This window comes from Natator depressus, chromosome 4, assembly GCF_965152275.1.
Source record: "Natator depressus isolate rNatDep1 chromosome 4, rNatDep2.hap1, whole genome shotgun sequence".
NCBI classification, from domain to species: domain Eukaryota; kingdom Metazoa; phylum Chordata; order Testudines; family Cheloniidae; genus Natator; species Natator depressus.
In genome coordinates this window covers 94,796,064-94,820,721 of record NC_134237.1, presented here as the reverse complement: position 1 = coordinate 94,820,721, position 24,658 = coordinate 94,796,064, and the positions used below count along the sequence as shown (strand labels likewise).

The 24,658-nt window shown below is 45.2% G+C and overlaps 1 protein-coding gene across 3 annotated transcripts in view; it reads right to left on the bottom strand.

The window, feature by feature from the left end:
• The window catches only part of ATP8A1 (ATPase phospholipid transporting 8A1), a 250,687-nt gene that overhangs the window by 202,286 nt on the left and 23,743 nt on the right, over window positions 1–24,658 (bottom strand). For all 3 annotated transcript variants that reach the window (XM_074951493.1, XM_074951492.1, XM_074951494.1), the window contains exons 3-5: window positions 18,200–18,299; window positions 15,416–15,514; window positions 3,727–3,772 (exon numbers count right to left, since the gene is read on the bottom strand). In XM_074951493.1, the coding sequence (XP_074807594.1) occupies window positions 3,727–3,772; window positions 15,416–15,514; window positions 18,200–18,299 (245 nt within the window). The remainder of the gene's footprint in view (window positions 1–3,726; window positions 3,773–15,415; window positions 15,515–18,199; window positions 18,300–24,658) is intronic.

The window sequence follows — 24,658 nt, the reverse complement described above, 5'->3', positions numbered from 1 at the left end:
GGGGCTGGGTTAGATGACCTTTTGAGGTCCCTTCCAGTCCTATGATTCTAGGCCATTGTTCCTTGAATTTTAATATTCTCTCCCTGCTAGGTGTTGCTCATTGGAACTCACATGACTGTACTCAGGCATTGTTTCTAGTGTTCAAATTTGCACTGCAGGAAGATTGGTTCTCCCACTTCTGAGTGTAGACTTGTTCCATTTGTTTGTGCTGTAGTCTCACTTTCCATACTAGAGTAGCCACAAAAAGAATATTTAGACCTAATAAGACAGGCTATCCCTTTTCCCGAATTTGGAGTTAGGAGGATTCTCTAAGATCTTTTTTGAGTATCTGAGGATTCACCAACACTTTGTCTAATGACTCCCCAATATTTTGAAGCCACTAACATGATTTTGGCCTATATATTGCCCTTCTAGGATCATAACCAGAGGTGCAATCTGGTCACCACACTGGAGGCCAAGGCATATGTTGAAAACATCAAAGCATCTCTGGAGTTGCATGAGCTATGAATGCTGAAGCCATTGAGACTTTCTTTAACTCTGAGCCTAACCACAATTATTTCTTAGCCTTTTTTGGTAATCTATTGCCAAACTGTCAGTCCATGCAGTACTGTTCGTGCAAAAAAGATGTTGCTGCAGCAGAAGCCCTCAGAGAGGAAAATACAGCCTCAGATGTTTAGTGCAGTGACATTTCACTCTGCAGTCATTGGGTTCTTTTGGGAAAGAGTCCCCTTCCATTAGGATAGCAGTGTCTTTGACGAGTGCTGAAACTACCCTGTCCACTTTGGGAAAAAAAACAAAATCTGCTTTGCTACGGTGCTTGCACGCCTGAACAATTTTATAGACTTTGCTGGTGTTTCCCATTTGACCTTCCTTACTTTTTCCCAAGACGACATCAAGAGGAATGTGTGGTTCAGATCTTGAACCTGCTGGAATTTTTTGTAATTTCTGGATCAATTCTCTCTTCTCCCTCCTTAGAATCTTTTCTAATGAGCTCATCTGACTGAATACCTAAGTATCTAATCATCAGCTGAAAAAAGATCTTCCTGCTTCATTTAATCTTGTGATTCATCCCCTGAGGCAAAGAGTTCACCTCCCTTCTGTAAAGAAGATCCTGACTTTCTTCTTGACTTCTTTTTTCCTCTCTTGGACTCAGACTGAACAGCCTTCTTTTTCTTTGGTGATGCCCATGAAGATGAGGATGAAAATGAATTAAATGAGGAGAAGGATGAAGAAAAACCAGACACAAATAACTCTATTCCTTTTATTATGCTTTTTCTTTCCATGTAGGAAAACCTTGTGAACAGAGCCTTTGGTGCCATCCACTAATGAGTCAGAGGAACTACTATCCCCAGAAGAACAGCGATAGTAATTTCTGGAAATAATTTATTGAATCCCTTTTCCATTTTTTAAATTTGACTCCTTTTGAGAAGGTGGGGATTGGAAACCTGAATCAGATGAGGAGTCCTATGAACCTCTTCTACTAACAGGCATCTCTTTATCTGTGTCCTTTTGAGAGCGGATAGAATGCCTGTAGGAGATACTGCATCTGCTGCCTGGAACTCACAGGATTGTAGCCTCTGAGGTAAAGGCTCTTTTTACACCAAATCAAGAGCTTCAAGAGAGACTTTCTTCCTGAGGGGAAGATTCTCTTCTTTTCCCCTCATGCAAAATGCTTAACTTCCTCTAGCACTAAGGGAAGAGGAATGAACTACCCAGCCAAGGAAGGGGTTGGGGATGATGATGAGATCTGCATTGCAGGAGGATATGCATCCAGAACGGTCTTACCGGCTGCTCCTTGCTCTGTCTGTGGTGTATTCAGCCAGTCCTGCTTATGTTTTCCCTGTGCTGACCCACTGCCCTTTGATGCAACAACAAAGGGCTCTCTTTGTTTTTCTGCCATCCTTTGAGACATTTGCAGCATGGCTGTCAGATTCCTTGCTGGTAAGGAATGCCTGAGGAACTGCCTCCTGGTTTCAGGGTAAGGTGGCCAAAGCCAGTGGATGAGCTGACTGATGTCCACACAGCACAAATCTCTCCTTCTGTGTCCTCTGACAGGAACAGAGAGAAGGAGGAACACAGCCGTGATCTTCCATTTGGATCTTTCTCCACCATAGTCCTAGCCTGTTACATGAGCAGTCAGGGAGAAGGGGCATAGCGGCTCTGTGGTAATTCCAGGCAGCAGACGAACCACCTGTGCATGTTTATTTGGCATGTGTTTTTTTTTAAACCCTCTCTCTTGGAGTAAGTGCTGGATTGCACGACCCTGGCAGTAGCTACAGGAGACAGAACAAACCTGTGGGGGGGGGGCTTCTGGAAAATGGGGGCTAGTCCTTTGTCAGCCATCAATTCAGCTTTGATTCTGACCTTTACAGCTACAGAAAGGCAATGTCCCCCACTGAGGAACTGTGGATCTAGTCATAAGAAAAGAAAAAGGACCTGCTCTTCTGCTGGCTTGGTCTGTGGAGCTTCAGAGTCAGTCAGGAACTGCAGTTTGGGGAATCAGGGGATGTCTTCTGGCTCAGGTACTGTCATGTCAGTGGGCATCATGTTCTGGTCAACTGGCTAGTCCATGGTGTCTGTGTCTCCAGTTTCCTTGGTAAAGTGTTGTTGTCATAGTGACCTTGGGACAAACACACTTTTTCCTCCTTTGAAGTGAGCTGTAGCTCACGAAAGCTCATGCTCAAATAAACTGGTTAGTCTCTAAGGTGCCACAAGTACTCCTTTTCTTTTTTCTTTCTTGGTCTTCTAAGTTTCAAATTCAAGATGGTAACATCCCATAAAATCTCTTTGGCAAGCTTCTAAGAAAATGAGAGATCACAAGTTTTGCATCCCACACAGCATCCTGTAAAAGCGAGATGAGTGTGACTACATCCATCCTTGGGGCCCTCCTTCCCAGAGAACGTTTTTTTTTCGTCAGATCCACAAGTCCACGTGTTTCTTCCAGGCAAGCAATAACAGGGGAATAACAGGAGATGATGACTCCATCGGAATTTATTCAACTCCTTTTTATTGGGTCAACAGTCAGGACCTATAAAAGACTTCTTGACCATCATTGTTCCAGGAATTAGAAAAGTTGTTCCTTACTCGTTCACACATCTTATGCTTACATTTTCTCAAGGCTGCAAGACTTCATCACAATAAGAAAATACGGAACTGTCACGCTGTCTAGAAAACTGGGGAACTATGTGTAAGGTTATCTATCAAACCTTTTTTGTAGTAGTATTTTTGTAAACTACTTGTGTTCAAAGTGTTTATTTTGAACATTTGTTCAACTTTATGGATAATGCCCTCTACTCCAAATTTATATTTTAATTTGTGGTATAATACTGTGGTGTTCAAACTCTTTCAAATTTGTAAATTCTAAACATTTAGGTCCCATAGTTTAAAATTACCTCCATAATTGCATGCCTATTTTTACATACAATTCAGTAAATTGTGAGTACACAAAAACATCTGGAGGTATAAATAGCTATTTGCATGGGCAATTGTGGCACACACACAAGACAGAAATGGATATGTGTTTTGCAAAGTGCATGCATGCACACACATACATACAAATCAGGTCTTTATATTCTAAACATCTAAAAGTGTAAGCTTGTATGCTTTGTGATTTCAGACGTAATACTGACAAATCGGAAACCAAAGAACCATAAAGAAATACACACAGCATTCAGATTGAATTTTTTAATTGTGCAGCAAAGAAGAGATTTTTTCAATGGTTCCTACCTTGGGTTTGTTTCTTGTTCACTGCATTATCAGCTTTATGTCTTTTCTGTAATAAAAATGTACAACTGTTAATTGAGTTAAAATGGTAATTTTGTTAACAAGGTAAAATGTACAATTCAGAAAAGATATCATATCATGCACACACACTTCCTGTATCCCACTCGAACAAAAGAACCAGGCAGGATTATTTCAAGTCGTTGTTAAGCAATTTTAAAAAAAAACTCTATGTTATTTTAATGAAGTATTTTTGTTAGACAAAGTCAAGGAGCACGCTAGACTAAAACTGTTCTTTTGAAGAACCACTCCATTCTGGATATTTCACTAGCTGCCCTAATTCCAAGATGCAGACAGCTTGCATTTGTGGGATGGTGCCCATAATCTTCAAGAGTCTTCTAGAAAAGTAGTTTCTGTTGGGACCATATAAAACTTCATGGCACAGAATTTTCTGAGATGAGATTTAAGAGGTTACACAAGTGAGTGCCTTCTGCTAAACCTCAAAGTTCTTAAGATAACAGAACTCCAAAGGAGGAGGGAAGCTAGGCAGTAGTGTGAATAAACGGAGGCAACATTCTCCCAATGCAAAAGATATTGATAAAGTAATCTTTCCATATGCTACAATGGCTCTAGTAGCATGGGTGGAGCCAGCTCTCTGTAACTAGGAATGAAAGGGATAGTTAGTGAGTTTATTCTTGATAACTATTATTTCTTCTTTGAGGTAGCTTCTGTATATTTACCACTTCTGGGACACTATTTAGCAATATAACCACCTCAAAGGTGGGCTGATGAATTCTAACCGAACAAGGACTGCAGAACTGCCCTCCAAAGCGAGCACCATATCTAAATGTCAGGTCAAGGGAGTGGAAGTTGTGTAAACATGTGATTAAACCCCAGGTAGCTTCCCTGCAGATTTCTATAATGTTAACATTACTAAGGCAAGCCACAGTCCCACCTGTACTGATACCCAACCTAAAACATTAACATATCTATTTTGGATCCAAAAGTTTAGGTGACGTCTGATCAAAATAAAAATTCTAACAGAGTACGGAGTCTAATTCTCCCCTAGAAGGAATAAGGTCTGGAAAAGAGACTAAGCGCTTGTCTATATTGCTGCACAGTTCAGACTACGGGAGCATAACTAGGAGTGCGCGCCAAGTGCTACGCTGAACTCCCCCATATGGATGCTGTGGCCATGACCAAATTGGTTCCTAGTTCACATTAATGTAGTCTTTTTCAAACAGGACTATATTAATGAGAACTATGAACCTTTTAGTTTGCACCTGCAGCATCCACATGAGGGAATTATAGCGCAGCACTTTGGTGTGCACTGCTATTCACACCCTCATCGTCCAAACTGCAGGACAGTGTAGGCATAGCCAAATAGATTAGTTTAGGCAGAACTCACATTATTTTAGGCAAAAATTTTGGATCAGGACACAGGACAACTTTTCTCTCTGTGGAATACAGTGAAGGCAGACACATCTATCAAAATCTGCAATTCATTCACTCTTCTTGTAGATGTAGTGTGATTAAAAATGCCATCTCTAACACGTTGAATACAGTGCTCTCCCAGAGGTTCAAAAGGTCCAGCCATAATCTTTGTAAGCACTTATCAGGGTCTGCAAGTCTTGTAGTTGGATCCACAAAAGGAGCTAAAAAAAGCTCCAACCTGCTCACCGTTGCTAGGGCAGAAGCTGAAACCCGATAGAGGAATCCAGTTCTAGAACCTGACTGGCAGGATGCTGGGGATCTTGACTGGCCCATGGCTCCCATATAAACCCAGCACAGGAACAGGAAATTGTCCATGCAAGTGGGATCCTCCCTGCTCTGGACTGTGTGTGTCGTGCTTCCTGTTCCTGTTCCCCTCGTTTCACTTTCTGGTGTCCTGACCCAGCCTGACTCTAGTTATCCATCCATGGTTCTACTTTCAAGTATGTCTCCTCCCTCTAATGTCCTGGTAACCTGATCCTGCCTGCTTCCTCATGCTCAACTCTCAGTTTGCCCTCTGACCTGTCTTGGACTCTGACCTCCTGCTATCTGACCTGGCCTGCCTCCTGACTCCTGCTTTGACCACTAGGTCAGACTGCCCATGTCCTGGTCACGACAGAAATAAATTGAGATCCCATTTTGCGACAGGTTCTCTGACAGACATTAACCAACCACTGAAGGAATCTCCTAATGGAGGATGGTTGAGATGATGCACAATGCACTTTGATCAATGACAAGGTACAGTAATTAGTCCAAAAAGAAAGGTTACTTACCCTACAGTAACTGGTTCTTCAAGATGTGCTATCAACACATATTCCACTCTTGGTGCATATACGCCCCATGTGTGTCAGATCCTTTCTGACTAGCAGTATCTGTTGTAACTCTGACTAGCCCCTGATGTTCTCTTGGCAACCATAGCCGAGGGTTATAAGGGGCAGGAGGCTGCAACCACTACTCAGATCCTTCACTATTAAGAATCCTGAAAAGTGGGAATCCAATTAACAGGGATGCAGGGCAGGTTGAGGAATCTGTGTAAAACACCACATCTCGAAGAAAAAATGGTTACTCACACTCTCTTAACTGTTGTTCTTCGAGATGTGGTGTTCATGTCCATTCCAATCAGGTGTGTGCATGCACACGTGCACGGTAGCCAGAAGATTTTTCCCCTAGCAGCATCCATAGTGTCAGTCCGTCCCTGAAGTCGCGCCTTCATGGCGCTCAATATAGAGCCCTGCCAACCTGCCACGACCTCAGTTCCTTCTTGCCGGCTACTCCAACAGAGGGGAAGGAAGGAAGGTGGGTATTGGAGTGGACATGAACAACGCATCTCGAAGAACAACAGTTACGAGAAGGTCAGTAACCGTTTTTCTGCTTCAAATACTTGTTCATATCGATTCCAATCAGGTGACTCACAAGCCCAAGTTTAGGTGGTGGGGTCAGAGTCTTCCACTGATTGCAGCACTGCTCAGCCAAAGGCCACATCGTCTCTGGCCTGCTGGGTAATCGCACAGTGCGTGACAAAAGTATGGATGGAGGACCACGTCGCCGCCCTGCAGATTTCCTGAGTGAGAACCTGAGCCAAGAATGCTGTTGATGAAGCCTGCGCCCTGATGGAGGGCGCAGCAATTGGAGGTGCAGGAATACCTGCCAGGTTGTAGCACGCACGAATATAGGATACTATCCATGATGAGATGCATTGTGATGATATAGGCTGACCTCTCATTCCGTCCGATACTGACACAAATAACTGGACCGATTTTCTGAACATTTAGTTCTCTCGATGTAAAAGGCTAGTGCCCTGCGGACATCCAGATAGTGGAGCCTCTGCTCCCTACTGCTGGAATGAGGCTTACGGTAGAATACCGGGAAAAAGATGTCCTGGTTGATGTGAAACTGCGACACAACCTTCGGGAGGAAAGCAGGATGAGGCCTGAGCTGAACCTTGTCCTTATAGAACACGGTGTAGGGAGGCTCTGATTTTAGAGCCCTGAGCTCAGACACCCTCCTGGCTAAGGAACACCACCTTGTAAGAGAGATTGAGCAGGAAGCATGTCGCTAATGGTTCAAAGGAGGGTCCCATGAGCCTAGAAAGGACCAGGTTGAGGTCCCAGGCACAGACAGGCTGACGGATGTTTGGGTTGAGCCCTTTTAAGAACCGGCTGACCATAGGGTTAGCAAACACAGAGCAGCCCTCGCCGCCCAGATAGAAGGCCGAAATGGCAGCTAAGTGCACTCTTATTGATGACAACAAAAGCACCTGCTGGTTCAGATGGAGGAGGTAGTCCAGAATAAGCGGCACTGAGGCTAGCATTGGGGACAAACGGCGCTGCGCCAACCAGATTGAAAATCTCTTCCACTTGGCAAGGTATGTGGCTCTCATAGAGGGTTTTCTGCTGCCAAGGAGGGCCTGTCTAACCTGGTCTGAACAGGAAAGCTCCATTGGGTTCAACCATGGAGCTTCCACACCGTGAGGTGAAGCATCTCGAGGTTAGGATGTTAAAGACGACCATGATTTTGTCTCAGAAGATCTGGGAAGAGTGGCAAGATGATCGGGGCTCACACGGACATGTCTAGGAGAGATGTGTATCATTGCTGATGGGGCCAGGCTGGTGTATTAATATGACCTGAGCTCATTCTCTCCGGATCTTGAGGAGTACCTTGTGAATTAGCAGTAGGGGCAGAAAGGTGTATAGGAGAGAATGGAGGAGGAATGTGTCCACACTGGAGCCTGGGCTGTGATTTTGGAGGTAGCAGAACTGCTGGCACTTCCTGTTTTGTCACGTGGCGAATAGGTCTATCTGTGGAAAGCCCCACCTTTGGAAGATTGAAGTTGTGACGTCCAGGCAAAGGGACCACTTATGGCTGTGAAATGACCTGCTGAGGTGGTCCACCAGCTTGTTCTGTACCCCGGGGAGGTACGATGCTTGCAAGTGTATTGAATGTTCTACAGAGAATTCCCACAACATGAGGGCTTCCTGGCACAGGGGAGAGGAGCCTACACCCCGTTTGTTGATATAGAACACTGCTGTTGTATTGTCCATCATGACTGATACACGTATGCCTGGCATGCTAGGCGCACCACTTTGAGCTCTCTGACATCGATGTGGAGACCCAGGTCCACCTGAGTCCAGAGACCTTGAGTCCTGCGGTCTCCCAGATGTCCTCCCCAGTCTAAGTCTGATGCGTCTGTCACTAGCGACAGAGACGGCTGAGGAATGGCGAAGGGGACCCCTGAGCATACCTCCTGAGGGTCTAGCTATCACAGGAGGGAGTTGAAGACCGGGAAGGGATGGTCACGATCCAGTCCAAGCTGTCCCGGGCTGGGCGATACACTGACGTGAGCCACAACTAAGGAGGTCGAAGCCTGAGTCTGGCATGTTGCACCACACAGGTACAGGCAGCCACGTGTCTGAGAAGCTTCAAGAAATTTCTGGCTGTGATGGTGGGAAACTGTTTGAGGCCTCAAATGATATCGTTCAGGGCCTGAAACCTTGCTTCCAGCAGGTATGCCCTAGCTTGGGCCGAGTTCAGTACTGCCCCTATAACGCTATCCTCTGGACAGGGGACAGAGTCGATTTTGCTTCATTTAGAAGGAGACCCAGGTTGTCGAAGGTGGCTCTAATGAATCTGATCTGAGCTTACACTTGGGTCCTGGGAGCAGCCTCTGATCAGCCAGTCTTCAAGGTACAGAAAAACCTGTACCTGGTGCCTGCACAAGAACACAGCGATGATGGCCATGCACTGGGTGAAGACTCAAGGTGCTGCTGACAGGCCGAATGGAAGGTCATTAAATTGGTAGTGGGTACTGTTGACCACAAACCTCAGGGGGCTGAGTGACTGCAATATGAAAATATGTGTCCTTCAGGTTGAGGGCGGCATACCAGTCTGCTGGATCCAGTGAGGGGATGATGAAGGCCAAAGAGACCATGTGGAACCTGAGTTTCTTCATGAACTTGTTGAGTTCTCACTGGTCCAAGACAGGCCTGAGGTGGCCTTTGGCTTTTGATATTAGGGAATAAAAGCCCTCGCCCCCGTGCTCCTGAAATACCTCCTCCACTGGCCCTAGAGATAGGAGCGACTGCACCTCCTGGATAAAAAGCTGTTCTTGAGAAGGGTCCCTGAAGAGGGACGGGGAAGGAGGGTGGAAGGGCAGGAGGGCACAGAATTGGATGGAGTATCCCCTCTCTACAGTGCAGAGCACCCAGCGGTCCGAAGTGATATAGGACCATGCATGGAAGACAGGGAACAGTCAGGAGGAAAAGGTAAGGAAGGGTAGATCCAACTTTTGTTCTTGAGCGCCATCCTTGACCGCGCCGTCAAAAGGATGGTCTGGGGCCGGAAAGTGGTTTGGGTTGGCCAGAGCCCTGGCCTGAGGACGGGCATTGTCTTTTCCTGCCACTCCTGTTCCTCCTCTGAGAACCGTCCTGGGGGTTCTGCTGATAGAACCTCTGAGGGGGCTGTGGCCTAAAGTGTTTCCGCTGTGTGGCAGAAGTGTGCAGGCCCAAAGACCTGAGGGTGGCTTGTGAGTCTTTCAGGCTATGCAGCCTCTTGTCTGCCTTTTCAGAGAAAAAAGAGTCACATCCTCAAATGGGAGGTCCTGAATGGTCTGTTGGACCTCATAAGGGAGCCCCAAGACTTGGAATCAGGAACCCCTTCTCATTGCCACCCCACTAGCCGTGACCCTAGTTGCGGCATCAGCACCGTCCAACACAGCCTGGAAGGAAGCCTGGGAGACTAGCTTTCCCTCCTCCACCAAGGCCAAGAACTTGGCTCAGGAGTCTGAAGGGAGGAGCTCCACAAATTTGGCCACTGCCGCACAGGTGTTATAAGAGTACCTGCTGACAATGGCTTGATGGTTCAAAATATGGAGCTGGAGACCCCCTGTAAAGTAGACCTTTCTCCCAACAAGGTCAAGTCGCTTAGCCTTCCTGTTTTTAGGGGAGAGCCCCTGGAAACCCTGCCGCTCATGCTGATTAGCTGCGTCCATGACAAGAGAGTCGGGAGGTCGGTGGGAGTACAAATGTTCATACCCATTGGAGGGCATGAAATAATGCCTCTCATTGTGCTTGGCAGCGGGTGGCAAGGAACCTGGGGTCTGCCACAGCGTCTTGGTGGTATCCACAATAGTCTTAATAAGTGGTAGGGCAATAAGAGAAGGTCCTGAGGGGGCGAGGATACCCACCATGGGATCAGCCTCCTCGACCACTTCCTCAGACTTAATGCCCAGACCCTGAGCAGCCCTTTGCAACAACTTTTGTAGCACCCTGCTGCCCTCAAGCGCTGGGGTTATGGCTGTATCTGCCAATGCCTTGTCCAGAGAAAACGAGGAGCAAGCCCCTATAAGCAGTAGCTGCTCCCTGCCATCAGCTCCCAAGGGGTCTGCAACTCTCGGGGGAACGTCGGTGCCAACGGAGCGCCCATCATCACCGGGGCTGTCAACGCCAAACTCAGCGTTGGTACAGGCACTGGAGACATTGATGGTGCTGCCGGTGGAGCCAGTACTGAACCAGCTGCCTGAGCCAACGAAGGTGGAGGGGCCATTGTCTGTGCTGCTGTCAGTACCAAGGTCGTCCTCAGTGCCGAGATCGAAAGAGTCGCCGATGTCAAAGCTGGCGCTAGCGATGGTACTCAGCCAATGGCACTGGCGTGTGAGTAGGCGCGGAGGTGAGCTGCATGGTTGACAGCGAGACAAATGTGGCTGAGGCCACCGAAGATGCTGAGAAGTGATGCCCTTGGATCCCTCCCTGGCTCTGGTGAAAGGCCCAGGAGGTCCAGAATGGCCACTGTGGTGGATTCTGCCACTGCGGTGGCCACACCTGGAGCTCTTGCCTTGAACTCAATCGTCAGCTCCTACTCCTCCGAGAGCGGTAAGAGTCAGACTCTGAGACTGAAGACCATGGAGGAGCCGAGCGTCAGTGCATCAAGCATCAAGATCTTGGAGAGTGATTAGGCTCTCTGTCTGAGTGGGCCGGTGCCAAAGGACATGGAGGGGGGAATGCCTGGACAGCATTGCCAACTTCCCTCTTGACTGCACCTGGGGGTGGGATGGGATCACCAGCGGTTCCTCCCTCCTAGGGGGCAAGAACGGTGCCGTAAGGTGCAGCAGATCCCGAGGAACATCGAAAGCTTCCAGCATTGAAAGAAGTGGCAGCTGCTGGCCCGTAGGGACCAGTGAACATGGGGGGCCCAGACTCAACTGCCTTTCTTGGGCAGGGGTCGACACAGCCCTAATGGGGCGGATCTCGATCTGTGGCTCGCTTGGGGTCTCACTTCCTTAGATTTAGCCAGAGGTGACCGACTGTCCGGCTTCTTTTTCTTCTGAGGCACCAGCGAGTGAGACCGGTGCCTGCTCTCCACTGGGCCTAGGGACGTGCTGTGCCAGTGCCGAGCATCCTTTCTCAGCACCAAACTCAATGATGGTGCCGGGGCACTCCACGTCGATGAGGAACCACTATGAGCTGGGTCCCCTGAGCCTGGGTCCGAATGGGGGCATACAGCTGCCTCCATGAGGATCACCTTAAGCCGCTACTCCCTTTCTTTAAGAGTCCTAGGGCGGAACTCGCAGCAGATCTTGGATGTTGGATCAGATATTGGAACATTTGCAAGGGAAGCTCTGAGACTGTGTGCACCCTAGGTCCTGATCCAGTCTGAAAGCCACTTGGATAATCTCTGGGTGAAAACAGGCTCCTAACTCCTTCTGCAAAAAGTATGAACCATCTGTGGGATGTTCTAAATGGCTCTACTCCGTCCAGATAAAAATATAAAGCTCTCACCACATCCAAGGTGTGTCGTTTCATTTTGGCTGCAGTGAGTGATGTCTCAGGAAGAAAACTAGCAGGTATATGAATTGGTTAAAATTAAAATCCAAAACCACCTTAAGCAAGCAAGAATTTAGGATGATGCTTAAGTGTGACTTTGTCCTTACAGAATATGGTGTAAGGACGCACTGATTTTTCCAGCCGAGGTGACAGTTACCAAGAATGCTGCCTTCATGGAGAGATGAAATAGGAAAGAGGTTACCATGGGTTCATTACGGGGCCCTATTGCATTAATTTAGATGGAACACATGGGCCCAAAGAGTCAAAGGTGTTAGCACAACTCTGAAATTGTCCATCTTTAAACAAGGTTCAGGGTTTGGTATACAGAGACCTTGGTTTGTTAGTTTCATGGCAAACACACTAAGAAATTCTTCCCAAAATTTCGGAATTTGTTAACTAAAATATGGAAAAGAAAGGAACATAACTACAAAAAGTTATGAAGCAGTTTAAAACTAAAATTAAATAACAAACTTAACCCAATTAAATAAGACAAAATTAACCAAAACATATCATCTCTTAAAATGGGAGTCCTTTATTTGAGTTGGAAAAAAATTCTTAGCAGGGAGGGATTAGTTTTGTGGCTCATTTCCAAGATGTGAAAGATGGTTACTTCTCTTACTTTTGAAAAACAGACAGGCATGAGTGGAAGAAGAGACAGGATAGTAAAGGTGGAGAAAATACAGTTTTTGCTGAAGTTCTTGAGATTCCAGGAGGCAGGTCAGTCACAGACAGGTGCTCTGGGTGGGCAGGTCAACCACAGCAGCAGTGCTCTGGATCATGGAACGTAATCGGGTTGGTCTAGTCCTTCTCCTTTATTGGTCCCTCTTAGGCTGGGCAGAGCTGGGTAGAGCTGGAAGGGCTGTCTCAACTCTTGGTGCTGGTCCTGTGTGGTACAGCTAACCTTAGGATCAGATAGACAGAAGAGAGAGAGGGAAAGAGAGAGAACACAAAGAAAAACAGTGGGGCAGAAAGGAACACACAATGGAAAGAGTAACAAAGCAAGATACTGTGTGTCCCTGACTGAAGTCTCTGATGGTGTGGCAGTTATGACCAGGTGTCCCCGCTGGTGTGTTGAGACCTGGACTTCACGATGAAGCAGTGACCTTTGGGATCCCCTGGCAAAGGACGAAGTCCCTGGAGCGGAGCAGGATGAGACAGAGGTCTGATGCCTTCCTCCTCTTCCAGAAATTCCCAGTCAATTAGCCAGTCTCCATCCCCAAAAAGTCTCTTTGTAAGGGTCGCAAAAGAGGAATGATGGGTGGAATAGTCCATACTTTCATTATTTTCTTCATCACAATAAGAAACTGAGGAGGTCCCTGTCAATATGGTGGCATAATCTACAAGTTATACAAAGAACAAAAATGAATCTGCATAGCTGTACTTCAGGGAGCCTGAAAGGTCCTGAAAAGAAGCCAGATGAGGAACATAAAACCCCTAAGACAAAAGAACTGACCAGGTGAGCCTCCAAGCCATTTTCAGATGGCACCAAGGACAGCCTCTGAAACCAAGACTCCAAATAAAAAGACTCAGGTACATACTCCAGATCTGAAGCATGGCTTTTACTGGATCCTTTTAATGAAGAATGGGCACAATGTGAAATATGGAGGCATTTGGGCACTAAGAAATCCCAGCATCCACAATGTGGTGAGAACCTCATGGAATCCTAAGGAATGAGCATTGCTGGAAGATCTGGAAGCACCCTCAGACTCAGGGAAGCTAGAACTGAGACCTCCAGTCCACAACAACACTCCTACTTCCTCTTAATCTTATGATTGAGGCAACAGAAGAGCAAAACCAATCTACTGCAAACTGATGTGAACCCACTTAACCAGAACTTTCCTGGAACCAAGATGGCCTCTAGCACAGATGGAGCATGAGGCCACCAAAGACTTTGGCTTTTTGATTTCACCATGTTAGACAGAACAGTACCTTACCCTGACGATGGATCAGAGGGTTACGAGATTGTGTATCTGGCTATGGAAAAATACAATGGCATAAAATACACCAACTAAAATCAGTCTTTTTGGGGAGGGGGGATGATTGCCCTAGAGCTGCATGGAGATTGTCTGGAATCAAAACTGCACAACGGCACAAAAGCTATGCAAAGTTATCTATCTAAAATGTAACTAAATATGTATTAACTATTATCTAAAAATGCATCTAACATGTATGAACTATAACTCCTCTAACCAGTTAACAGAACATTTTTCAAAGACAAAGACAAAGACAAAACTCTTTGTGTATAAAGTGAAGACCCATATACCTATAGCTAGCTGTGGAAAGGAAAGAGAAGTGAGGCTGCTTGGGATTGCTTAGCCCCTTAGAATCTTAGCTCTGGGTACACATTCTATTTGTAGGAATATGCAAAAGCTACCTCAAAGAAAGATGTAAAATTCTGCGTCCTTGTACTGTAGCAGACAAACAATAAAAAGGGATCATGGGGAGGGATCTTCCCTCTCCCTCCTCACCACAAGAATTCCAAGCTTAAAGTACTGACCTAGGATGGCCCTATGCTAAGAATTGAGACAGACTGGAACTCAACATACAGTTCTCACCAGGCTCACTCTGCAGCTCCTCTTACACTGTAGTTTCTTACCATGTCACACCCAATCCCACCGACACTGATCTCACCCCAAAAGGGGAGAAAAGAGGAGCTTTCAGCTACCACCAGCAGACTTCCCTCAGGGGTAGAAGGAGCCACTACCAACTTCTTTTACTACTGAAGGAAATTTGGGGCTTGTCTGCACATTGATTTTGCAAAGATCTCACGACACTGGTGCAACTCCCCTAGTGTGGATGCAATTATATTGATAAAAAGCGGTTTGGAACACACTAGAAAAGCTGGGGATTTCTTCTTTATGATCGAATAAAGTTCTCATTTTTAGCCCTGAAAGGACATGAGATATTGGACTTGAAAGCCAGACTTCAGAAGTAATTTTCAGGAGAAAGGATTCTATATCTAGAGGTAGAAGTAAATATTTCTCTAGGAAGATGATACAAATATGCTATTTGAAGCTGTTTAGAAAGTTAGAATAAGTCCTGAGGAGATGGATTAGAGGCAGGTAATAGGGTTATAGGCATGTGATAAAATGAACTGGTATGCAATAGCAATACATTTATCACACTCCTGTACAATTTACCACATGCATATCACCTCCCAGTATCATATATATTTTCATAAACTATCTCCACCATTGTTCAAGGTTTTCAACTGTTGTTTAAAGCAAGAGATTTTACATATTTTTAGGGTTTAGGAGAATCTCCTCATACCAAGCACTAAATGCTGTGTAACTCGAGAATGTAGATATATTCAACTATTTTTAATTTTAGAGATGCATAAATATGACAGGTTATTTATTTAGGAAATAATTGTATTAAATACTTACAAGATCTTCTATAATCTCTTTGACTGCGGCTACAGCTAAAATAAATAACAAAGGAACCAATGTTGTATAACGACCTGTTGGTGACACATCTGGAATTTGCTATTAAAAAAAAAAGAAAAATGTTTTTTACACTTGTAGGTCAAAGTGAAGTTTGATTATAATAAACAGAACTTAGTAATGCAAAAGAATGCCACTTTATTCAGATTCATGTACAATTCCATTTTCTTCATCTGCACGTTTTAGTCCTTCTTACTACCGAGCCTATAATTGCTTATTATTTTCAATCTCCCTAATTCATTACACTTATACCTGTTCTCATAAAATCGGATGCAACATGTAATTAACATGAAAAATGTTTCTATTTGGGCAATTGAATTATAAAATGTAGGCATAAATATATAGGAATTTATGGTGAGATATTTTGAAGCATTCCCCTCCATCTTCCCACCCACAAGGGCTGATGCTAAATCTGATTTCAACACCAAGTCTGGGGAAGAACACTGAGCTTTCCAGTGTCTCAGTAAAGCGCTTTTGTTTAATATAAGGGATAGTTTAATACTTTTGTAATGTAGTGTTGACAGTTTTCCATGTAATGACTATCATACAGACCCAAAAGACATGGCAGAATAAAGCACATGAGTGGTTAAATTTTTAAAAGTATCCACAGGAATTATTCTCATGAGTGAAGTTATGCATATGCTTCAGTGTTTTCAAGAATGGGGATCTAAAGTTCAACTGTCCCATGACCAGTAGAATCTATTCAATATTTTCTTTGGAGTTAGATGTAAGTTGGGCAAAGGAGGACTGCATTTTACAAAGCACTGTATTCGGGGGGGGGTAAAAATCATGTATTAAAAAAATCAAAATCAGATTTTTTACTGTGTGTTCCTAGTTCTTTACATTCTTCTTTTATAGTCTTAAATTGCAGTAGATGTTTTGTACTTGTTTCTTTTATTAGCGTTTCCTAATTAACAGAATTTCAGATTTTCAATAGAGATTTCTCCTGCTAAGAAGTTTCATATTTAAAATGTTCATTTATACCAGAAAAAGGCAAGTCCTACATCCTCAGTAATACCTTTGGTTGCAAGACTACAAAAAACAAACAAAAAAAAAAAACACAAAATTGAGACGCAAATAGCCTATGCTATACTGAATGTGCACACATGAGTATAGCTGGATGATCTAATGTTCACAAAGAACTATTGTGTGTGCTACAGTAACCGCAGAGAGAGGAGCTGCTTAGTTCTATGGCAAACACTGATAACTCTAGTCATCCACATTCATCTGAATATTTGACAATCACTCATAGAATCACAGAATAGCAAGGTTGGAAGGGACTTCAGGAGGTCATCTAGTCCAACCCCCTGCTAAAAGCAGGACCAATCCCCAACTAAATCATTCCAGCCAAGGCTTTGTCAAACCTGACCTTAAAAACCTCTAAGGAAGGGGATTCCACCACCTCTCTAGGTAACCCATTCCAGTGCTTCATCACCCTCCTAGTGAAAAAGTTTTTCCTAATATCCAACCTAAACCTCCCCCACTGCAACTTGAGACCATTACTCAAAAGGTGTGAGAGTGAATAGACGTGCCATGTGACTAGTGTTATGGTACAAAATGCAGCCAATATCACTAAGATGAGGAGAGCTTTCCTCTTTTGTTAATTGTATATATTGACTAATTAATATACAACAACACTGATTTAGGTGAATTTAGAAATGTTAAATATAAATGTAACTGTCACTATTTCTGTCCACAGTTCAAACTTCAGTCATTAGGTATGGCACACATAATGTATCACACCAACTATATGGTCTGCCTTTACATTATAAACTTAAAACAAATGTGAAATATTTTAAATCAACGCAGTTCAAAAGTATTGTGTCCTTTTTTAAAAAAAAGCACTTCTCAATAACATGGACTTCAGGTGGATGAAACATATAAATAGTCTCCTTTCTAAGCCAATCAGAGTTCAACAGTTAAGTAATGGAAGAGTTAAATATCACTCTGCTGCACTTGGCACAGTAATTGGTACTGATACTAGTTAATGTCAGAGTCACCTATGTGGAAATGTCACATGAGAATCTCAAATTTTAAAAAATAAATGTCTATTTAAAATTAATAACTTGGTTTTGATACGCATCAATATCTTTGACTGCAATGGTGTCACATCTTAAGCTACGATGGATCAGAGCTGATCACTTCCTGAAGATCCTTTCTACAAGAAGCTGTCCTGGTGATTCAGTAAGGTTGTATGTTTTCCTCTCAATCAGTACTCTGCTAATTGGCCAGTATTTGAGATGGAAGTGCAGTCTTCTAGAAAAGACTTCAAACTGAGGCCCTGTCCATTTGTGATCAAAGATCTTCTGGCACATTTTGTAAAGGATGAACCTTAGTCCTGATCAAATTCAGTTTGGTAAACCCAAAATATTAGTTTCTTTGTCAGAAATATTTATTTTTTCATAATGGAGGACTTCTACAATGAGAAAAGATCTGTTAGCCCAGGATTTAAGTTCAGGCCACTGGAGGAGGCCCTGCATGATGAGAAATAAAAATTCCAAGTAAGGAAATATTTTCTATACATAAGACAGTTGCAAAACGAGATGTAAAAATATCCAGTATTTCACTGACATTTTATTCTTAATTCATTAAAGCCATATCACATGATTTAACTCGATGGACACATGGAATTTTTGTAAAACATTCAAATAGCTATAATAATAAACTATGGAATGTATTAGCACTTGAATGTTTTGAAATTCAGATTTTTTTTTAAGTTGAGCTTACCTGAAGTAATGCAATAAAAAGAAAAAATGCATTAGCAGCTCTTCTGAACTGGGAATAAAGAAACCTTGGCAGGAATGTGATTATGTTGTATTTTGCAGTGCTAAAAAAGAAAGACAAAAACCATGTACAATTATTATAGTACCAGCAAGTTACACACACACTTTCCTTATTATTTCTTGAAGTGCATGTCATGACAGTACATTACAATGCAGGTGTTCTGAAGAACAATAAATTTGCTTCAAATAAAAGTTGAAAGGGGGTGTTAAATGAATCAGACAGTGCCTATATTAAGAATCATTTGGAGTTCCAAACCTAAATGATCTCCATCTCCCAAACCACAGCACTTGAGTTGACTCATAAACATCATTGTTATATGCAGTGTTGTTGTAGCTGGTCCCAGGATATTAGAAAGACAAGGTGGTTGAGATAATATCTTTTATTGGACCAACTTTTGTTGGTAAGAAAGACAAGCTTTCAAATTAGAGCTCTTCCTCGGGTATATAGTACCATTTCGAAATTATCTATCTACTAGCAAAGTAGCAGATTGGACCAACTTCTGTTGGTGAGCGAGACAAGCTTTCGAGCTACACAGAGCTCTTCCTCAGGACCAGCTTTGAAATGATTGAAACAAAGAATCACTATAACACATCCAAAGAATGTGAAACAAAGAATCACTATAACACACATGTTGTCCCTGGAGAGGGCTGAGGAAGGAAACTAAGTTTTGGCAACTGGGGCAGGGTCAGTTGGAACTCGGCACCTGTAGAGGTATGGGAGACTTTTGTAAGATAAGCACATCACTCACGTGTTTCTGGAAAAATGACAAGCAGTGTGTGTCAGGAGCCCGGGTTGTAGGTGGTCATGCCTAGTGGTTGGAATGGGAATCAGGGCCAATGGTTAAAACCCCTGAAATGTGCCGTGATTACCAGGCAGGGGAATCTTCAGCTCACATGAAGCGGGGGGGGGAGGGGTAAAGGGGGCAAGTCGGGGGAAATTCTGACTGCCTGTTCAGTGTTGCATTCTGTGCCGGCTGGGCAGCAACCTCAGCCTGCCAAGCAACCCTATATCCAGCAGGGAAAGATTGGCCGGGGAGGGATCCATACTAACCACTGGTCTGGACCCCTTGTCAGCGTAGTTCCCCTCTGCTTAGTTCTTTGGACTGCTCAAACTGTCAGGAGACCAGGTCACAGGCAATCAGGCCTAGTGGTCAGAGTTCAAATGCCAGAGCCAGAGCAGGGCTGAAGGTCAGAACTGGAGTCAGAGTCCGAATACTAGAGCCAGAATCCGGAATCAGGGCTGAGGGTCAGAACCAGAAATCAGGGAAGGCAGGAACAGGCTGGTTCTGAGGCAGGAACAAGTGTGGGACAGGATGGGAATAAGGCTGGGTGCAGGGCAGAATCTGGGCTGAAGCTGTGGAGGAGCAAGCAGAGCAGAAGCAAGGCTTGAGAGAGATGAGCACAGGGAGGCAGAAAGTCCACGAGCATATACGCTGAGCAGCCAGGAAGCTATTGCTGCTGTTGAGTTTAAACAACTGGCCTGCTAACTTTCTCAGCCAATCAGTCTTGGTGGTCCGCCTCGCTAGCTCATTAGGGTGTCAGTTGTACTGAGCAGGCACGGCTGCAGGCCTTTACACCTGACACTCAAACACTTTGCTGACATTTAATAAGCCATTTGCAGGGGTTTCAGAGTTAACACTCAATTGAGATAAATGGACCTGTTCACACACCACACATGTTATCAAACGTATCTGCAGACTCAGGGCAGGTTTACACCTAAAATGCTGCATTGGCGCAGCTACACCAATCGTTTCTCGAATGCTGTAGCGCTTTAGTTAAGGCACTCTAAATGACAGGAGCAAGCTCTCCCACCAATTTAGCATTGCCTACCCTGGAGCTTAGTTTGGTATAACGTCACTCAGCGATGCAGATTATTCACACCCCTGAGCAACCTGGTTATATTGAAGTAATTCTGTAGAGTAGGCCAGGGCTCAGGAAGACAGCAGTGCACAGATTTACATTTGGTTAACACTTTCCAGGTTATCTTCGCAATCATGAGGGATAGATTAAAAAAAACAGTCCAAGCTTATACTCTGGTCAAGGTTCCTTGCCAGCGTTTCACCCTGTCTGTGATTTGGGGTGTGTGTGTCATAAATATAAAGGGAAGGTTAAACACCCTATCTGTGATTTGATAGGGTGAAACGCTGGCAAGGAACCTTGACAAGAGTATAAGCTTGGACTGTTTTTTTAATCTATCCCTCATAGGTTCCTTCCCTTTATACTTATGACATGCCCCCCAAATCACAGATAGGGTGGAACGCTGGCTATGATTTCTTCGTGGAGCTCTAGGAGAAAACAGAGTTAATAAGACACATGCACCTCTAAATATACTACCAAGTACATAGAGACTAACAATATTTTCCACATCTCAAGGACGATTTTAACCCGTTGATTCTGGGAAACTTTCACAGGAGAGTGCATCAGCCACCTTGTTAGATGCTCCTGAGATGTGTTGGATGTCGAAATCAAAATCTTGGAGAGCTAAACTCCACCGAATAAGTTTTTTGTTATTTCCCATGGCGGTATGAAGCCACTGTAGCGCAGCATGCTCGGTTTGCAGGTGGAAACGCCGTCCCCAAATGTATGGGCGTAGCTTTTCCAGAGCGTGGACAATGGCGTAACATTCTTTTCCACTGACTGACCAGTTGCTTTCCCTCTCAGACAGTTTTTTGCTGAGAAACACTACAGGGTGGAATTCTTGATCCGGTCCTTCCTGCACTAAAACTGCTCCCACACCACGCTCGGACACATCTGTGGTTACTAGGAACGGTTTGTCAAAGTCTGGGGCCCTTAGCACAGGGTCAGACATGAGTGTCACTTTAAGCTGGTTAAAGGCCTTCTGGCACTCTTTGGTCCACTGAATGACATTTGGCTGTTTCTTTTTGGTTAGGTCTGTCAGTGGGGCGGCGATTTGGCTGTATTACGGTACAAATCGCCTGTAATATCTGGCCAAGCCTAAGAAGGATTGGACCTGTTTCTTTGACTTTGGGACAGGCCACTTTTGGATAGCATCAACTTTGGCCTGTAGGAGGTTGATGGTTCCTTGACCCACCTGGTGTCCTAGGTAAGTCACTCTGTTAAGGCTAAGAAGTGTCAAATAGGCCTAAACAGTTAGTCCTGCCTCCCTTATGCGCTCGAAGACTTTTTGTAGATGTTCCAGGTGTTCTGCCCAGGAATCCGAAAATATGGCCACATCGTCAAGGTAGGCGACTGCATATTCTCCTAACCCCACTAGGAGACCATCTACAAGTCTTTGGAAGGTGGCGGGTGCATTCCACAGCCCGAAAGGGAGTACATTACATTCATACAGCCCGCCATGTGTGGTGAAGGCTGACCCTTCCTTGGCGGATTCATCTAGCAGTACCTGCCAATACCCCTTGGTTAAGTCCAAGGTAGGGATGAACTGGGCCCGTCCCAGTTTCTCTAATAGTTCATCTGTGCGTGGCATTGGATAGTTGTCTGGGCAAGTTACAGCATTTAGCTTACGGTAGTCCACGCAAAAACGTATCTCTCCATCTGGTTTGGGAACTAGAACCACTGGAGATGCCCATGCACTGCCAGAGGGGCGGATTAAACCCATCTGTAGCATATCCTGGATCTCCCGTTCTATAACAGTTTTAGCTTGAGGAGACACCCAGTAAGGTTGGACCCTAATTGGGTGAGCATTACCTGTGTCAATGGAGTGGTATCCCTGCTCAGTCAGTCCTGGGGTAGCTGAGAACATTGGCGCGTAGCTAGTGCACAGCTCCTTGATCTGCTGTCGTTGCATATGCCCAAGGGTCATGGAGAGGTTCACCTCTTCCATGCCACCAGCACTTTTCCCTTCATAGTAGACACTTTCAGGCCACTCAGCATCATCTCCTCCCTGGGCTGTAAACTGACAAACCTTTAATTCTCTGGAATAAAAGGGCTTTAAAGAATTAATATGGTATACCTTAGGCTTTCAGTTGGAGGTGGGGAATGCTATGAGACAACTAACAGCTCCCAGGTGCTCCTGGACCATGAATGGCCCTTCCCACGATGCTTCCATTTTATGAGCCTGGACCGCCTTTAAGACCATAACCTGGTCCCCTACTTTGAAGGAAGGCTCTCTGGCATGTTTATCATACCAGGCTTTTTGCTCTTTTTGAGCATCCTTTAGGTTTTCTTTAGCAAGGGCTAAAGAGGTTCGGAGAGTGTTTTGTAGGTTGGTTACAAAGTCCAGAATGTTAGTTCCTGGGGAAGGTGTAAACCCCTCCCATTGCTGCTTCACCAACTGTAATGGCCCCTTAACCTCGTGGCCATATACAAGTTCAAATGGTGAAAACCCTAAACTGGGATGTGGTACAGCTCTGTAGGCAAAGAGCAACTGCTGCAACACTAGGTCCCAATCATTGGAGTGCTCATTTACGAATTTATGTATCATGGCCCCCAAAGTCCCATTAAATTTCTCCACCAGGCCATTTGTTTGATGACGGTAAGGGGTGGCAACCAAGTGATTTACCCCATGAGCTTCCCAAAGGCTTTCCATAGTTCCTGCCAGGAAATTAGTTCCAGCATCTGTGAGGGTGTCGGAGGGCCATCCTAACCTGGCAAAAATGTCTGCTAGTGCCTGGCACACACTTTTAGCCCTGGTGTTGCTTAGAGCTACTGCTTCCGGCCATCGGGTGGCAAAATCCATGAAAGTCAGTATGTACTGCTTTCCTCTGGGTGTCTTTTTCGGAAAAGGACCCAGAATATCCACAGCTACTCACTGAAATAGAACTTCAATAATGGGGAGTGGCTGGAAAAGGGCTTTCACCTGGTCTTGGGGTTTTCCCACTTTTTGGCATACTTCACAAGACTGGATATAGGTAGAAACATCCTTGCCCATTCCCTCCCAGTGGAATGACCTCCCCAAATGGTCTTTGGTCCTGTTCACCGCAGCATGGCCACTAGGATGATCATGGGCGAAGCTCAAGAGCTTGACCCGGTACTTAGTTGGAACTACCAACTGTCTCTGAGGATGCCAGTCTTCCTGGTGTCCACCAGAAAGAGTTTCCTTGTATAAAAGTCCTCTTTCTCCAACAAACCTGGTTCAATTAGGAGAGCTGAGAGGCAGTGGATTGCTCCATGCCGCTGTCCAAGCTCTCTGGAGGTGTTCATCTGCTTCCTGTTTGGTCTGGAACTGTTCCCTTGATGCTGGAGACATCAGTTCCTCATTGGATTGTGGACCTAGGCTTGGTCCCGCTAGAAACAATGTAGGGGATGGGGCTGTTTCCATTGACTGTGAACCGCTCTCTGCTGGTGCACTATGTTGGGGTTCAGGCTCTGGCTGAGCCTCTTGTGTAGGGTTATTGGCTGCTGCCGGTTCAGGTTCAGTGGGGCCCTCTGCTGTTGGGGTTGCAAGTACTGGATTCAGTGCTGGCAATGGGTCTGGTGTTGGTTGTTCCACCGGTTCCGGGACTGACTCTGTATGGGTCTCTGGGACTGGATCCACTACTGCTGTTGCAGACATTGGCATGGGGTCCAGTTCCATCACCTTTGACCGGGTCCTGGTAGAAGTTTCCGGAACAGAGCTAGGCGTCATGGCTTGCTTAGCCTGGCTACGGCTGACCATTCCTACCCTCTTGGCTAGCTTCACATGATTGGCCAAGTCTTCCCCCAACAGCATGGGGATGGGATAATCATCATATATTGCAGAAGTCCAGGTTCCTGACCAGCCCTTGTACTGGACAGGCAACTTGGCTGTCAGCAAATTGAAAGAATTGGACTAGAAGGGTTGAATTGTCACTTGGATCTCTGGGTCGATTAAATTGGGGTCCACTAAGGAAGCATGGATAGCCGACACTTGTGCTCCAGTGTCCCTCCACATGGTGACCTTCTTCCCGCCCACACTCACAGTTTCCCCCTGCTCCAAGGGTAACTGGGAGGTAACTGGGCCTGAGGACCTCTGGTGTGATTCCGGTGCAATGAACTGTAATCTGTTGGGGTTCTTGGGGTAGTTGGCCTTCACATGCCCCGGCTCGTTACATTTAAAACATCGTCCAGCTGATGGGTCACTGGGACGAGGTGGGTTGCTGGAGAACAGTGTGGCAGGACGATAAGGTGTCTGGAGTATTCCTTCGTGTGTATTTGGGGCCTTGGGCTGCCCCGGTAGTAGGGTGTGGTCTGAGGGTATCCCTTCTGGTATCCGCTCCAACTGCGACCAGGGTTGTTCCTCTCTCCTCCCTCCATCCGTTTTGTTCTGGCTTGCCCCGCCTCTCTGGCGGTCCGGGACTGCTCATATCGATCAGCATAAGAAGCAAAACTTTCTGCTGAGTCCATTTCCTTATCCCATAAATACTGTTTTATTTCCTCCTTGGACATATTCAGGCATTGCTCCTGAGCTATCAAATCACACATTCCGTCAAAGCTAGTGACACCCCTTCCTTGGACCCATTTA